Raw genomic sequence first — 15400 nt, 5'->3', positions numbered from 1 at the left:
TACCAAGTGCTCCAAAAATTTATTTTGTAGTCCCCCATCAAAACTGAATGATCAGCAAAGGAAGACTTACATGATGGTTTAACACAGATATGCCATGAAAGGCACAATAGAAATTTTTTTTCCAATCTTTAGGGGATGAACTAAGGTAAATATATAAATAGCATGTGTGATATTTAAAAGCAGCCTGGAAGAATCTGTACTTAACTTGAAAGTGTTTACTTTATAGAAAGAAACTGGCACATTAAGCAGCAGTACTGTAGCTGATTTTTTCTTTTTTTTATTGCAGCTTTTGTACCGCTGCTTACCCATTGATTTTCTCTGTGGCTGATCAGCTGCAGTGGCTGGTCACGCAGTGAATGTGCGTGATGGAAGAGCTTCCTCTTGTAGTTCTAACATCAGGAACAAATTCCCTATCACAAAGAGCCTGTTAGAAAGCAGTGTGCCTTCTAGTGAGGGTTGTTTCAGGGTACACATTTGTGCACCTTCACCACCTACAGTACTTCTCGTGAGCCGGCGGGGCAATCTTGTCTTCAGTGGAATGTCAGAGACAGCATTGTGTCTTGGGTTATGCAATGTGTGACGTGTAAACTTCACTGATGATGCTTCCCTCATCCTTTTTTTCATGGGGAAAAAAAAGGACCAAGTTTAAGTGGCCTTATTCTTACCTTATATCAGAGCTGTGTGAAGACCTTACCTTCTTTCTAAACACATGTTTCTTTTAAGTAGGGCCAGCTTGAACTTTTCCTGAAACTAAGTTATACCATGCTAGCTGACTGTGTCCATATTCACAAAACTGGGGCTGACACAGAACTGGCTATAATCTCTTGGAGCTTTGTGTCATGAATTCTGGTATATTTCTCAAAAACTTCAAGCTACTACTGTGGGACAAAAGCCACAAAGGATTTTTCAGGAGCCCACAGTGAGTTTAACACAGAGGCATTAGAAATAGTATTATTGTTGATGTTATCTGAGTCAAATTCTGTGCACTAAAAGTTTCAAGCAATATTGAGAATTATCTTGTAAGAAAAATAAATACTCTCTGATACCAGAGTAAGACTGGATTCTGAGTTGTTCTCTATGTTTAACTAGCTTTTTAAATAATGTTTGTTTCCCTCGGTATTAATGTAAATTAGCTATAAATGCACCTGACACTTTGAAAAGTGAAAGTGCTTTTGTTAAGCCTTCCAGATTTTCCTGTGTAGGAGGATGTGTTAATATATGTGTTTTTTCACTGAAGTAAAATCCCCTTTTCTAATCAGTTTGAAATGCTATTTCATTACTTAAGCCTGTTGTGAAAAACTAACTGTTTAATTCCTGGAGTTTTCACACAAAAACAGTTCTGTTGGTGTGTATGCCTGTATTGGCTACACTGCTATTCAGAATAATACCAAAATAATTTTGATGTTACTCAGCAGGGTCTTAAGAGGAAGAAACTATTTGGCTTCATTAGTAGTTTCCCTGGACTACACTTGTCTTAATTGTCTTTATTCTTTTGACTTTGAATGCAAATGAATATTTCATCTTTCTTCAAATTAAAAAGTTCAAATTCCCTCTACAAAATTAAATGAAGAATGTGTGCCTTTATTAGCAATCCAAGTTGAGTAAATACATCATGAGTCTCTTAACCCCTTAAGGTTGGACTTGCAACAAAACTTTGAAACAATGAATTTTAAGACAATGTGGTAAAATTATTTTTGTCACATCTTAAATAATTTGATTCTTACAATTTTGATGGAAATCTTCCTCTTACTCTTTAAGCAGTGTCCTCACAGCCGTATGGTTTCATATTTAATAAGACTCTTACCAAATAATAAGAAATTGTACTGGCATGGCCACACAAGCGGGATCTCCTTGCTTTTCTCCACCATCATGCCTCCTTGACTTGCTGCAAGATCTGGTCCTGCCCGCTCAGCCTTGAGTGGGGAAGTTACAGTATCCTGCTGCTGAGGTGAACTCTCAACCTTATTAGCAAGACTTTCTGGTAATCTATCTGCATTTCATTTGAGTTGCCAAGCACAAAGATGACTGTTCTAGGCTCTCCAGCTGGAGATAGGAAATCAGTTACAAAGGTACAGGTGTGTGAATACCTGTGTGTGACAAATCTCCAGGATCCATATTTTCCATTGTAAGGTAATGGGAACATTTGTAACATCATGCAGACTTGAGAACAGAGCAGCAGGGGAAGGGCAAGAAAAAGGTTGTGAGGTATGTCTACCTGAAAAGGCAGAGCTGTGAGAAGAGAGGGGGAAGAACACAAGAAGGATTCAACTTAATTTTCACCAAGGAATACCCAGCTGAGATTCAAAGCGCCTGAACATGACTTCAATGTAAACCACAGCTCTCAACTGCTTTACTAGTGCTGCTTTATATGGATTAATAGGAGTCCTAAGAAATAAACTGAAGGGACTCTGCCTTGATGCCTCTGGACCTTCCCTAGTGTCCTTCATGATCCAATTTTTTTCCCCCTTCTGGAAAAAAGCAGACCCTTTTACAGCCTTAGTTTCCTGGTTGCCAGTTTGGAAAAAGCTTTATTTTGGTCAGCATGTTTTGCTTTCCACGTCTTACTGTGGCACTTTCCTCAAACATTGAATTGACTGCTAAATGCTTGATGTGTATGTAATGTCTCCTGAACTGTTTGGGTTTTCTGCAGTCTGAGTGTTTCTCAAGAATAAGTGTATTAATAAAGTAAGAGGCCAGGTGGGTAATTTCAGAAGGGGAAATAATACTGCCACCCTAAGTGCTGACTGACTTTCCTGTGTAAGGATAGAAAGGGCTGCGGTGCCCCCCCAACTGACTTGGGTCATGGCAAAGGTGGATACTGAGCAAAGGGCTTTTTATTGATGAAATCCTCTTCAGTTTTAAGGCTGTAAGGCAATAGCCTAGCCTTAATCCAAGGGGCCTGTTAAAGAAACTTGAAGAAGCCTGTAAGGCTAGATGGGAACTTTGAGGCTGAAGCAGGAAAGTGTGAGAACAGCTCATGACCTGTTCTGTGATACCATGGGGTGTCAGTGGCTCCTGATACTGTACAAGGGATACAAGGGACCCTGCTTCTCACCCTCTGAGCAACAGGACAGCAGGGCACAAACACCTGAGCTTCAGCCACATCCTGCTCCTGCCTCCCTGGGGGGTGAAAAAATGAAGAATGGTAAGAGAGATCATGCTCTGCTTGAGTTGTTTCTTTGCATTTCTGATAACATTAAAGCCACTTTTAGTTCCTCCTTGCTACCTCTGTAGTTATCCCTTTCAACGTTACAAAGATCTAAGACATCCTTCATAGACTCATAGGTTAAAACAGATTCCTCAGAGATCACTTCCTGTGCTGAACTGTCCATCTAGGTGGGTTGACTCGTGCTGTCCAAATCTTCTTAGCTGAAAATTAACAATTACTTTTTAGCAAGTTAAAAACTGATGACTCTCCACTTAGGTATCTTTTTACATTCTTCCTTGCCCTATGTTCTCTCCAGAACTTGCAAACCAGTTCCTTTAATATTGTATTTTGATTGCTATAATCTCTAAATATGTAAGCACCTGTTGCCTCAGAAAGGTCTGTATCTTTCTTAAGGTTGTCCATAGCATGATACAGCTGCAGGCTCATGCAAAAACATGAAAAATGAAACTTGATCGATGGCAGTGGAAGAGACTGCTATCTTCTGTGGAACATAGCTTGCAAAAATGTTTTTTCCTTCCTAATGCTACAGCAATCTTCTCTGCTTATCCTTTTCTGCCTGCTTTTATCAGTACAGTCTCAAGTTCCCAGGTCTTGGTAGGTGAATCATCTCATTGAAAACCTTGGTGGATGTCTTGATTTCTGACTTTTATATCTTAGTTCTCCTAAGTGCCTCAAAAAGACCTAACCCACCATGTAGATAGCTATACCTTGTGTTTTGTAGTATATTAGTTAGTAAAATGAAAATCATCTGTTTATCATCATTTGAAGTGAGCAGATACGAAAACAATGTTTCAGGGCATTAGAATATATGTGGAGAGAGGTAGGGATCAGCACAGAGCACCGTAATAGTCCAACTACATTGCCTACTATGTAATATGTATGGAAATCACTCCATCCTTTGGGAATGATCTGATCCCTGGAGGCAGCCAAAGGAGCTACTTAATTCTCTTTCTCTTGCTGATCTTTAAATCAGTGAACAGGAAAAAAAAAACCAAAACCAAAACAACTACTGAGTTCAAATAATATTTCAAGGTTATTTAAGTGGTCAAAATGGTATTATCCCAAATACGGTCTCAGCAGGGAGTATGATACTGTTCATTCTGGACTTAGTGCTTTTTTGTCATCACCCATCCTTGCTGCCAGTCAGTCCTGTGGCACAGCTTGAGGAACCTGTGGGTTTATTTTCACTGTGGAAACAGCCTGGGGTCACAACTTTCTCTTCAGGGTCTTCCACCATGATATGTCTTCCCTACCAAGTTTTCACAGAGAAGGTGTTGAAACCTCCTGTGACAGTGAGGCATCCTGAGCACCCTTCACAAAGACAGCAGATTTTGTGGTCCCAAGATAATAATTTGGTCAGGCCAATGGAGATGGACTGGCCAATGTGGAGTAAAGGTCCAAATAGCATATAATGGACTCCACTGTTGCTGAACTGATGTTCCTAAGATAATCCACATAAGGCAGTGAAATACCACAACACAGAAGATTTTGTTTCCTTCTTCCTGATCTACACATCCAATAAAGAGTGACAGTTCAGAATCTGGTCACCATCTTTCCAGGGAAAATAACTGACAACTAGGAAATGAATTCTTCAAAGTAACTTTGAAAGCCTCAGCCAAACTGTCCCAAGTTTCTAAAAACTGGCTGTTAGTATGAAAGAAGTAAAGGGATTGCAAACCCTTCCAAGTTCCCTTGATTTCAGTGGGAGTACTTACTGCTGGACCTGGGATTTCAGTGTTTGTAAAATGTATTTAAGAGAATAATGAAAAAGAAAGTATGCATAATACTAATTAACGGATCATTTACAAAATCATAGTGTTTCTCATCAGTGTGTATGAACTGCAATAGTTATAACCACCCTGATGGTAAAAACCCCTAACATTTATGCAGTTCTCTGACTCATTCCCCCCAGCACATGCAAATAAAAATCAATTAAAGGCTACTAAAATATTAACAAATATCTGACCAACAAATCTCAAGGGCTGTAGTCTTATCACATTACTTCTGGAAACCTTTTACATAACTTGCATAATTTAAATATTTACAAAATATAAACTTTCTTGTCTTATCAAAAATAGTTCTTTGCACAATTAAACAACAGTAATCCTTTCACATGATGCTTTTTAAGCCAGGCATTAAATCACTGCATAAAAATAAACAATCTTTCACAGATGTAAAATAAAATTAAGCCAACATATGGAGACAGAGAAAATGTTATCATTAACAGTTTAAGTATTTTAGTGGTGTGAGTCAATCTATAAATTACATTGTGTATTGAACTTACTGAGGATGCAACCTAATGAAAAATTCTGCTGATTCTATAAAGAAAATACGTTTTAAAAAATCTGCTTTATGGCAGATTCCTTTGGACTAAATCTCACATGGTAAATTTTGATAATGATGGTGAACCACCAGTGACATGGTTGAATGTGGCAGGTTATTGCATAGAATTCAAGAGTAGGGTGACAATTAGCTGACTTGCAAGATGTGTGCTCAGATACTCAGGAAATGCCTGCAGAGGATTTTATTTCCTTCAAATGTCAAACTGGTCCCTTCTCAGACTAATCCCTTGCGTGTTTGAAGGACAACGTGTTAAAAATCCTGAGATTGCTATTTGGTACCCCATTCACATTCTCCAGCCTCTCTCCCCTGGGCACAGCTTGACCCTCCTTTTCCAGCAGACACTGCTGAGCTCTCTCCAGTCACACATGTTCCTCACTTCCCAACACTTTTCTGCACATTATGCAGAAGGCAGTTTTCTGAACGGCTGCAAAGCAAATGCTTTGTGGTCAACAGCTGAACTCTTTCCCTACCTTTGTGGGTTTTTCTGAAGTCTGCAAAAATTAACTATCTAGTGGATCCATCTAGTCCCAGTTTTAAAAGCACAGACATAAGGACTATATTCAATGTGTCTTACAAACTCTCTTAACTCTTCTGTCTCTGGCTCAATGAGATCTTGACATTTTTCCACTGTACCTACCCACCACACGGATCTTCAGGACACCGTGTCTATTGAATGCTTGAAAAGTTTAGCATCTGTCCCTGCTCATGGAGTAACACGTTCAAATGTGTCATCAGGAGTCCTTTTTTGCTGTCTAAGCTGTCCCTGCGTGCAGCCTGGTGTTTGCTCAGCTGTTTCGGTCGCGGCATGCTTGGGCTCCCCGTTGTCTGGCAGTACCTGTTCCCCCTGAGGCTGATCCCTATGAAATCCCACATGGTAACAGTGATTGCTGCCCCAGTGCACCACACAGCGTGGATGGTTTGGCCAGGCCTCCTGTACTTCATCTTACTTGCAGGTGTGTACGTCGGTCATGGTCTCGCACCTCCTGCAGCGCACGTAGCAGCACCAGACAAACTTGCACTCGCACCTTTCCACGTGCCTGACGACGTGGGTGTTGTACCCGCGCCCACAGCACAGCAGGTTGCAGCCCTCGGGCCCCTGCGAGGTGCGGTTACATTCTCTGCCCTGAGTGCCAGGGATCCCCAATCTTTGGTCTTCGACGCAGTAATTGGGTGATTTGTTCACATACAGCAGGTCCTCTTTCCCGATTGGTATTTTTCTCTGGCTTTTCTCTTTCCTGCGCAGTTTTTTTTTCAGTCTGTCTGATATTTGTATGCTGTTTTCGTACTTATCCTTTAAAAACCGGCCAATCTTTTCAAAGGATGACATGGTTTTCCAACAAGTTTTCACAGCACAGGACCCAGAAACACCATGACAACGGCAATCCACGGACATCAGCTTTGCTACAGCCTGAAAACAAAGGAAGAACAACATTTGGTCTTCCATTCATCAGGAATGCTGCCTGACATCAGTAACACAGAGGTCTCAAAGTATTTAATATTGCAGCTGCCACTGCCATTTCTGTAACAGGGAAGTCAGAGCACGTGTTAGAAACCAGGTTTCCAGACCTGGACCCCCACTGTGAGAGGCATGATCTTCAGATGTGCTCTTCATTTGCAGTTTGCAATGGGCATAATGTAGCAATACCGACCATAACAGTGAAAGCTGTGATTTCTGGATGGCTTTCCATTCTGGAGGATCCTAAATACCTGAATGACATGTCCTGAGCCACTCCTCCCACTGCTGGAATGCAAAAGGCTCTCATGGGTTAAAGGGTCTAGTGGGAAATAGCAGAAAAGGAAAGCAAGGATAGGGCAGGTCAAGGCACCCTTCCTATGCTGGAAGACACCAGGCAAGTAAGTGCCCAGTTATGTTGCCTTTTTAGGGTACTTTACAGCTACCATGATGATCACTAAACATTCACAGCACTGTTTGTAACTAAGGCCACAGGAATGGCTGAAGTCACACAGCAGTGCCTGGGCAACCAATGTGGCTCTGCACCCAAAGCAGCACAAGAGGAGGCACCTCAGGGCAAACTGTGGAAAGAGCAGGAGGATGCTCACATCTCTGAGCTTCACAGAAAGCCTATCAAAAGGCCCACCATGGTTTGGCAGAGGTGTCTTCAGCTCAGGTATTCTGTAATAAATCTCAGGTGCTTCTCACTTATAGTCTTAAGCCCTGTTCTTTTAATTTAGACTTAACTAGTTCTAGTATGGATTTCTAGTGTTTCCAGTTTCATAATGGCTCTATTTCACACAATTAGGAAGTTACATTCATATTAAATTAAAACTCTCAATGTTTTAGCAAGGTTTCCACAGTTATTGCCAACACTTAAATACCCTTAGCTGAGTTACTTTTCTATGCCCATGCAGAAGCAAGGGCTGGGCTGAACAGTAAAGCTCTGACCAACAATGGGAATCTGAAGCCTGTGTTAAGCTTTTTGTAACACACAACAATTTTGGCACAGTTTATAGGATATCAAGCCTCAAATAACTGGAATCTGTAAACAAGCAGTAACTTCCTTTGTCTCATCTTTATCTAGAGACTGACTCAAACACTCAAAAGACAATCAATACAATACTTCCTTCTCTAACATCTAATAGTCATGGTATAAAATCATACAATTAGTCTTTTGACAACCCTCACATTAGAGTCTGGAAAGGGCACTGAAGAACCACACATGTACACACCTGTACACATGTACAGATGTAGCACACGATACCATAATTTTTGGTTTGTTTCACATTTGCATTAATGTAGCTTCTGAGACATCCTGTAGACTCATATGGGCCATTGGTTAGTGGTGTGAAAAGCTCATGTTGCCATCTTACATTTTATTAACCTTTTTCCCCATATTTAATTTCCAAAATCAAAACAATTGGGAAATTTAACAGTAAGTGTGGATTTTAAATTAACTCATAGTAAGTTTGTCTGGAAACTTCTCATGCATCAAGGCCAATGCATATTCAAATTAATTTCTTCTGGAAGAACCACTTTTACTAAAACATGGGGAAAACAAAAGAAAACCCAACATCCCAACTACAAGATGTTTATTAAATTTCATCCTAAGCCTTCACTTATCCCTTCACCTCCACAGATACTAACTGCTGTCAGTCTATCTCTTTCTGAAACTGAATTCAAAAAACAGAAGACAAATCTAACATCCTCCTCTGGTTGTCCCTGAGAAAATAGTTTAATTTGTGACAGTTCCTAAGCCTTGATTCTGCAGTGAGATCTGAGACCTCAAATCCTACCAAGCCCCACTGGCCCTCTGCAGGACCAGAAAAAAACTCAGGTCCCAGGCTCCACATTGGTAACTCAGGCAGCACAAATTCCACAACCAGCCAAGGAATAGGGCAAATCAAATGAGCTTTTTCTAATCTGTGTGCTAAACTGGGTCTTTTCATGAGGGTGACTGTGGTCACTGAAGTTTGGGATGAGTCCAGCATGGTTATTACATTGGTTTAAGTGGGCATTGAGGCCTCCTGCCACATTCTGCCCCAAAGGTACACAATCTGGAGCTGGCATTTGGACAAAACTCTACAAACATTTTAAAAAACATATGATTTAACTGTTTGCTTGGAGTCACATCTTTGGTGAATAAACAGGAATGATTTGTAGGTGGTTACTACAGAAGCCAAATATGCAAGACATTCACAAAAAACATTAGCAAGAAAGAGCAGGCATATGCCCTGACCTAGAACAGCCATTAGCCTTTGCAAATTAAACCTGGAGAAGAGAGGCACCTGTACAGGAGATACTTCCACGTGCTGTGGGCTGCTTTTGCAATTGGAGATTTTTCAGCGCTACTGGAAGAAATAAAAATATCGCAACAAGCAAACTCTCACCCATGAGCACATACTTTTAGTGGCAAATCAACTGCTAGTTAATACTGGTAGATACTTACCATCTCTTTTACACAGACTAGTTTCTCTTTAATAGACAGACTTGACCTTGCTCATATCTCAAGAATCTGTCAATAGTGAAATCACTGGGTAGTCATAATATTAATCATAAAGATGTAAGAGTGATTGAGGCAGATAAGAATTTAAAATAAAAGGACAAAAAGTCTGCTAGAAGAGAGATGACCTAAGAAAAATGTGAAGGAAAAGAGAAACACAATATCAAAAGATACATTTTACACACAATTTTAAAATAGAGAGGATTTAATAGTATTTTTCAGATTTTGAATGATAATTTATTTTTGTCAAGTAACTTGAATCTCAAAGTAGTTTTAAATCAAATTGTGCTACTAGATTTATAAGGTTACAGATGTAATCCTTGTTTTCACTGCAGTACTTACTAAGGGCTGAAGGATCCAGAAATTGTCAGAGGAAGCTCTAGACATGCCTGCTTGGTGCAAAGGGTGAGCTAATCCCATGTGGGCAAGTAGCCCAGCAGATGACACTCAGAGTCATCTGAGGATGAATTAAACAAAAGTAGAGGGAGACCATTTCTAAACAGGAGCAGAAACTGATGTTGAAGTCTTAGACTGATATCAAAATATAAAAATGCAGCATACATTAGCAGTGTGTGGATGAGAAGATGAATGCAGGAACTACAAATACAAAAAGATGAATGTGGAACTACAAATCTGGCTTCCCAGCTGCTAGGATGGGCAAATTTTCAGCCTGGACTCCAATATACTTTAAGCTGCCAGCACAGGGAGGGGACATTTTGCTTTGCCTGATCACAGAACATGCTGCTGCATCTCAGTCTGCCATGTGAACTTCAATGAAAAAGTTCCCATAATTGAACATCTGGAAAAATTTAGGGATTAGGCATCTTCTCCTGATGCAAACAAACCTAAGATAGTGCCTCTAGAGCCAACAAGGCCTTCAGGTGTGACACAGCTGCAGCACCCACCTGTGTCTCAGCAGTGCCCAGTGACTGCAGAGTTACTGGGACCACGACTTCCAGACTGACTCCACAACCAGTGTTCTGTTTCACACTTTAGATTCATATGGTGAATCTATTCAGTTATTCATGAAATAGTGAGCAGATTCTCCCTATAAAACAAAATTCCATGGAGAGCTCCAGAGGAGCACTGTTATAGAAACCTAGGGGATAGAGAGATGATAGATAGATTAGATAGATAGATTAGATAAATTAGATAGATTAGATAGATAGATAGATAGATAGATAGATAGATAGATAGATAGATAGATAGATAGATAGATAGATAGATAGATAGATGTGTTGCTCTAAGCAAGTTGGGACAGATTTTCTTAGGTGGGTATGGAACTGACAGCCTGTGAGAAATGGTCAGTGTGGAGCTGAGCTGGGTCCACAAGTGTTGTGGTCAGCCACAAACCCATCTGAGCAGTTCCTCCTGCCCCTGTTGCCACCACTCAGCCTTGGTGGTACAACACACACAACAAGAGTGCAGGGTTAAGTGATGAACGGGATGAATGCCGCTCTTTTTGAAAATTAAACCTGAGAGAAAGATCATTTTTAAACTGTCTTCCTTTCACAGATCCAATGCAATTAACAGAGGGAGCAGCACAGGGTGGGAACCTGTGGCTGGAACAGAGAGAGGAGGCAGAAAGCAGAGACTGATTTGCAGCAATGAAGAGTGTCAATGGAATCACAGTTTGCATACCCTCTAATGCCAGTTAATGCTTAACACCTCCAAGTTAAGCTTTCTGTTTGCAGGCACTGTTCTCAGCTGTGAGACAAGGACTGCCAGCAGTTGTTTTGTCATAGGAACCAATGCCTGTAATCAAATGTCCCAATTCCAGCCACTGGTGAAGACAAGCACGTCCTACCAGAGGTGCATCACTTAAGAACAGTTCTAACTGCTGGTGAGTCTCTTACCAATCCACAAGTATCAGCAAAAACAAATTCTCTGATAAGCCAGGTTTTTCAATGAGAGAACACAAGCCCCACATCAAATAAATTTCCACAAGTGGAAAAGTGAGCAGAATTTTTCCAGCAGTAAAAAAATACTATCATTAGTATTTTTAAATTTTTTTTTTAGGTTTTTTTTTTATGACTACCATAGTTGACTACTGTGGTACTCAACCCATAGTGCCTGACTCCCCACATGCTTTTGTATAAGGAGCAGAAGAGCTCAACTCACATATGGACATCTAAGTACACTGAAAATTGCCATGCTAAAAGATGATGAATGTTTTTCTTGTAACAGAATAAGGATACAATCTGAATCTTCTGAGAGTCAGATTAGTGGACAACTCAAAAGACACACAATTTTAAAACATAAAATTTTTAGATGCTGATACGATAACTATGAAATGTGGAAGTGTAAAATAACATTTTGTACTGAAATAGGAGAGAAACAAGAGAATTCTGCACATACCAGTCCTGTTACTAACTCCAAACAAACTCAGATGTATTGTCCCTGGAAGACTGCTTTTGCAAGACAGCAAACCAGGAACATGATAGTATTTATTATAAAAGGTCATAAGAGATCAAAACATCCTTCTTGAAAGCCCCAAAACATGAAGGCAAACATTTTCCAGCATCTCCTAGTTAAGATTTGAAAATACAAAAAGGAAGAGTTATGCTAACTTTACTTCAGATAATATTTCTGCTAGAAATCCCAAGTACCAACAATAAACATTATTTTACATTCTGGACAGTGACCAAAATATTTGTTTTGTCCTACATTTTGCCAAGAAATTACAAAATATTTATGCATGGAAGCTGACTATATATTTCTTCCTTAACTATTTCACTCTACAAACATGATAAACAATACTTTTCTCTTTCCTTAAGGAAATAACAATTTAATCTTCTGTTTCTCTTATTAACATCTCCTACTGCAAGATACCAATCACCCTTCCTTGGAGATTATTTAGCTGACTGGCATCTAATTAAATGAATAGTAACTGTTCCCAGCTTTCACTTAGGTTTAAAGATTGCTTTATCTAATTCAGTTATGAAAAGGGTCTTTGTCACAGTATCATGGAATTGTGGAATGGTTTGGGTTGGAAGGAACCTGAAAGACTTCCTGCTTTTCCAGCTACATAGCTTATATGAAATAACACATATTACCTATAAAAATTACTTCAAATTAAAGTAATTTTCAGTTATACCATCATGGCTCTTACGATGGCTTACAATGGCTATTCCTTGTCTATGGCAGATAGGAAAGCTGGTTAAGTAAAACCCACTGATCCTGCTTACAGCCACAGGAAATTTTGGAGTCACAATGGAGTCCATCAAAACGTGTAGTCAAAACCAGAGGTTTTCCCTTTCTTTTTTTTTTCCTTTAGCTAAAACTCTGTCACTAAGCAGAACAGATTTAAAGTATTATGGGCCCAGAGAGACCATTAAAGATAAAATCTCCAAGGTAAAGCAGAGAAAGCAATTTTAAAGGAAAAATAAGGCTACAAATCTCTGCCATGCCATATGTAAGCTCCAAGCACTAGATTACAGGCTCACATCTCCCTGTATAAGTGACTTCTGCCCCCATTTTATATCCTCTGCAGGACAGGAAGGAGAATCCAATGTCACACACGCAAACACAGAGTCTTCCTCAGCAGCCCTGGGTTGGAAGTTCTTTGGGATGAAAAGAAGCCATCTAAAATCAGTCTCCTTTCACTTCTTTGATGCATGTCCTAACCAATGAGCTACTTTGAAGGTATCATTTCTATCCCATGTTTTTACAGAAAATATTAACTCTTTATTTCCCCTTAGAACAATGTTAAATTTGCACCTGCGGGTGTGGACTGCAGATGAGTAATGAGGCCTTCTGTCCAGCTGGCCTTCTCATTCAGTATTAGAGAGAATTAAAAATGCAGGTCATGATAGTGACAGAATAAACAGTGACAAAAATCATATCCTATTATGCTGATAACAGGACTATTTCAAGTTTGCAACTGAATATCAAATATCTAATTAAGATAAATTTACTACCTAAGCACTACAGATCTATTACTTTTTTTTGTGGATTTTATTTTAACATACAGAGATGAGTTGGTTAAAACCAGCTCTGATTCAGAGTTTGTACATGTTTGTTTGATCGTGTTACTGCTGCTCATGCCAAGAACCCGCCGCCTTTGCCTGATGCCATTTTGTCAATGAAGGTCACCGAGCAGGCGCTGCCACATCTGAATGACACCTACCTGCCTCCCAGCCTCGTTGTTGTGCAGGTTCATCGCCGCCAGTCCGCTCCCGCTCTTGCCTGTTATGTTCTTGAAAGGCACGTCCAGGAACTTCCTGCTGAAGGCCATTCCATAGTGGATGTCGTCGGAGCAGCCGCCCCAGTGCCATCCCTCGCTGGCCGAGCCGCCGTGCCGCAGGGTGACATCGCAGGAGCACTCGGTCATGTTCCCCGCGCTGCACGACCGCGTCACCGAGTGCACCAGCCCCGCCGCCGTCACCGCCGAGACGAACGCCGTCTCCTTCGTGCCTGAACGGCAAGGTGTGAAATGTCACCCCGGGACTCCCCCCGATCGCCCTCCTGGCTGGGCTACACACAGGGCCTTTACAAGCCAGATGATTATTAAAAGAGCACGGTTACAAGTCTAAAGTCATTACAGCCTGGGCTGTAGCGTTAACTTGTTCAGAGCAGTGGATGTTCATACCCCGAAATGACTTCAGGGCCTCCTCATATGACCATGCTATTAATGATGCTGTTTCACACTACTTGTACCAAGCAATTTTTTGGTAACTTCTTTCTAAATCTGATTAGGGATTTTATTTGCCACGGAAATTTTCAAGCCAAACAATAAATAAAAAATCAAACTCAAAGCTAACCACATTCCAAACCCCTTACTCTCCACTCTGCTTTTCACCTGCAAGTGATTTTTTCGAAATAATATGTCATAGACCCACTTATTTAGTAACTATGACACAAGGGGATAAAACCCAACCGAAGTCTAAGAACAACAACATTTCTAGTTAAGTAGATCTAACCACGGGCAGTGTCATCCACGGACGTACTACGCGAAAATTACAAGAAGCAACAGCAACGTAGCAAAGACAAGGGCAGGTTTCGTCTGCTCGGAGCATTCGGTCTGCCCGCGGTATCTCCCGGCTCGGCGGCGGGGACCGGCTCTGCCGCCGGGGCTCAGGGACGCTCCCCGCGGGCTCCTGGCCACACACAGACACACACACACACACACACACACACACACACACACACACACACACACACACACACACACACACACACACAGAACGGGGCCAGCCCCGTGTCCCTCCCGCCGTGCCTGGAGGTCACTCACCGCTGCTCAGCTGCTGCCCGAGGGCGGCGGGGCCGCGGCGGGCGGCGGGCGGCGAGCGGCAGTCCCAGCGCTCGTGTCGGAACTGGCTGCGGCACTCCTGAAGCCCCAGGCGCGCTCCCTCCCGGATCGCGGGCATCAGCTCCGGCTTCTGCTCGCACAGCTCCTGCTGCCGGCGGCTCAGCGGAGGGCTGGCGCAGCCCGGCTTCTCGGGCCCGCCGGCGGCGGCGATGCCCAGCCACCTGCGGAGGCAGCCCCGCGTCAGCGCCGGGCCCCGACGGACACGAGGGCTCCGCGCAGCCCTCCCACCCTGACCCCGAGCCCGGCTACTCACACCCAGGTGCTGGCGGCGGCGGGGCAGAGGGCGAGCAGCAGCCCTGCCCGCAGCAGGCACGGTCCGAGGGGAGCCCCGAGCCCCATGGCAGCCGCATCAAGCCCGGCCCCGGGCGGCGGGGACCGAGGGGACTGTGCCCAGGGACACCCCCCTGCTCGGGTTTCTCCCGCTAGAGGGACAGGGGGCAGCTGGCGAGGCGAGCCCGGCCCGTCGGACGGCCCTCCTGGGGAGGCTGGGCCGGCAGGGAGGGCGGCGGGAGGGGACACATCGGGAGCGCTCCGTTCCCGTCAAGGTGAGAAAGTTGGGACTGATGTTTTCCCCGGCTCCTTCCCCGGCTGTGCCTCTCCGCCCAAATGCATTGGCCG

At 42.5% G+C, this 15400-nt stretch overlaps 1 protein-coding gene across 1 annotated transcript; it reads right to left on the bottom strand.

The window, feature by feature from the left end:
* Nucleotides 1-5182: 5182 nt before the first annotated feature.
* LOC131572890 (protein Wnt-16-like) lies at nucleotides 5183-15364 on the bottom strand. The gene is made up of 4 exons (XM_058826317.1): nucleotides 15036-15364; nucleotides 14705-14943; nucleotides 13601-13887; nucleotides 5183-6920 (listed from the first exon to the last, which is right to left on the bottom strand). Exons 1-4 carry the CDS (start codon nucleotides 15119-15121, stop codon nucleotides 6456-6458), a joined length of 1077 nt encoding a protein of 358 aa, XP_058682300.1. The 5' UTR covers nucleotides 15122-15364; the 3' UTR covers nucleotides 5183-6455.
* Between the last annotated feature and the right edge of the window lie 36 nt (nucleotides 15365-15400).

The sequence above is a fragment of the Poecile atricapillus genome, chromosome Z, assembly GCF_030490865.1.
Source record: "Poecile atricapillus isolate bPoeAtr1 chromosome Z, bPoeAtr1.hap1, whole genome shotgun sequence".
Lineage (NCBI taxonomy): Eukaryota > Metazoa > Chordata > Aves > Passeriformes > Paridae > Poecile > Poecile atricapillus.
This window is presented reverse-complemented; position numbering and strand designations above follow the sequence as displayed.

Excerpts from the sequence above, each read along its gene's own strand:
- LOC131572890 (XM_058826317.1), bottom strand. The coding sequence starts at position 15,121 with ATGGGGCTCGGGGCTCCCCTCGGACCGTGCCTGCTGCGGGCAGGGCTG. Across the intron at positions 14,944-15,035 it reads GCCGCCGCCAGCACCTGGGT|GTGGCTGGGCATCGCCGCCG; the intron begins GTGAGTAGCCGG and ends CTGCCTCCGCAG. Across the intron at positions 6,921-13,600 it reads ACAACGAGGCTGGGAGGCAG|GCTGTAGCAAAGCTGATGTC; the intron begins GTAGGTGTCATT and ends CTTTGTTTTCAG.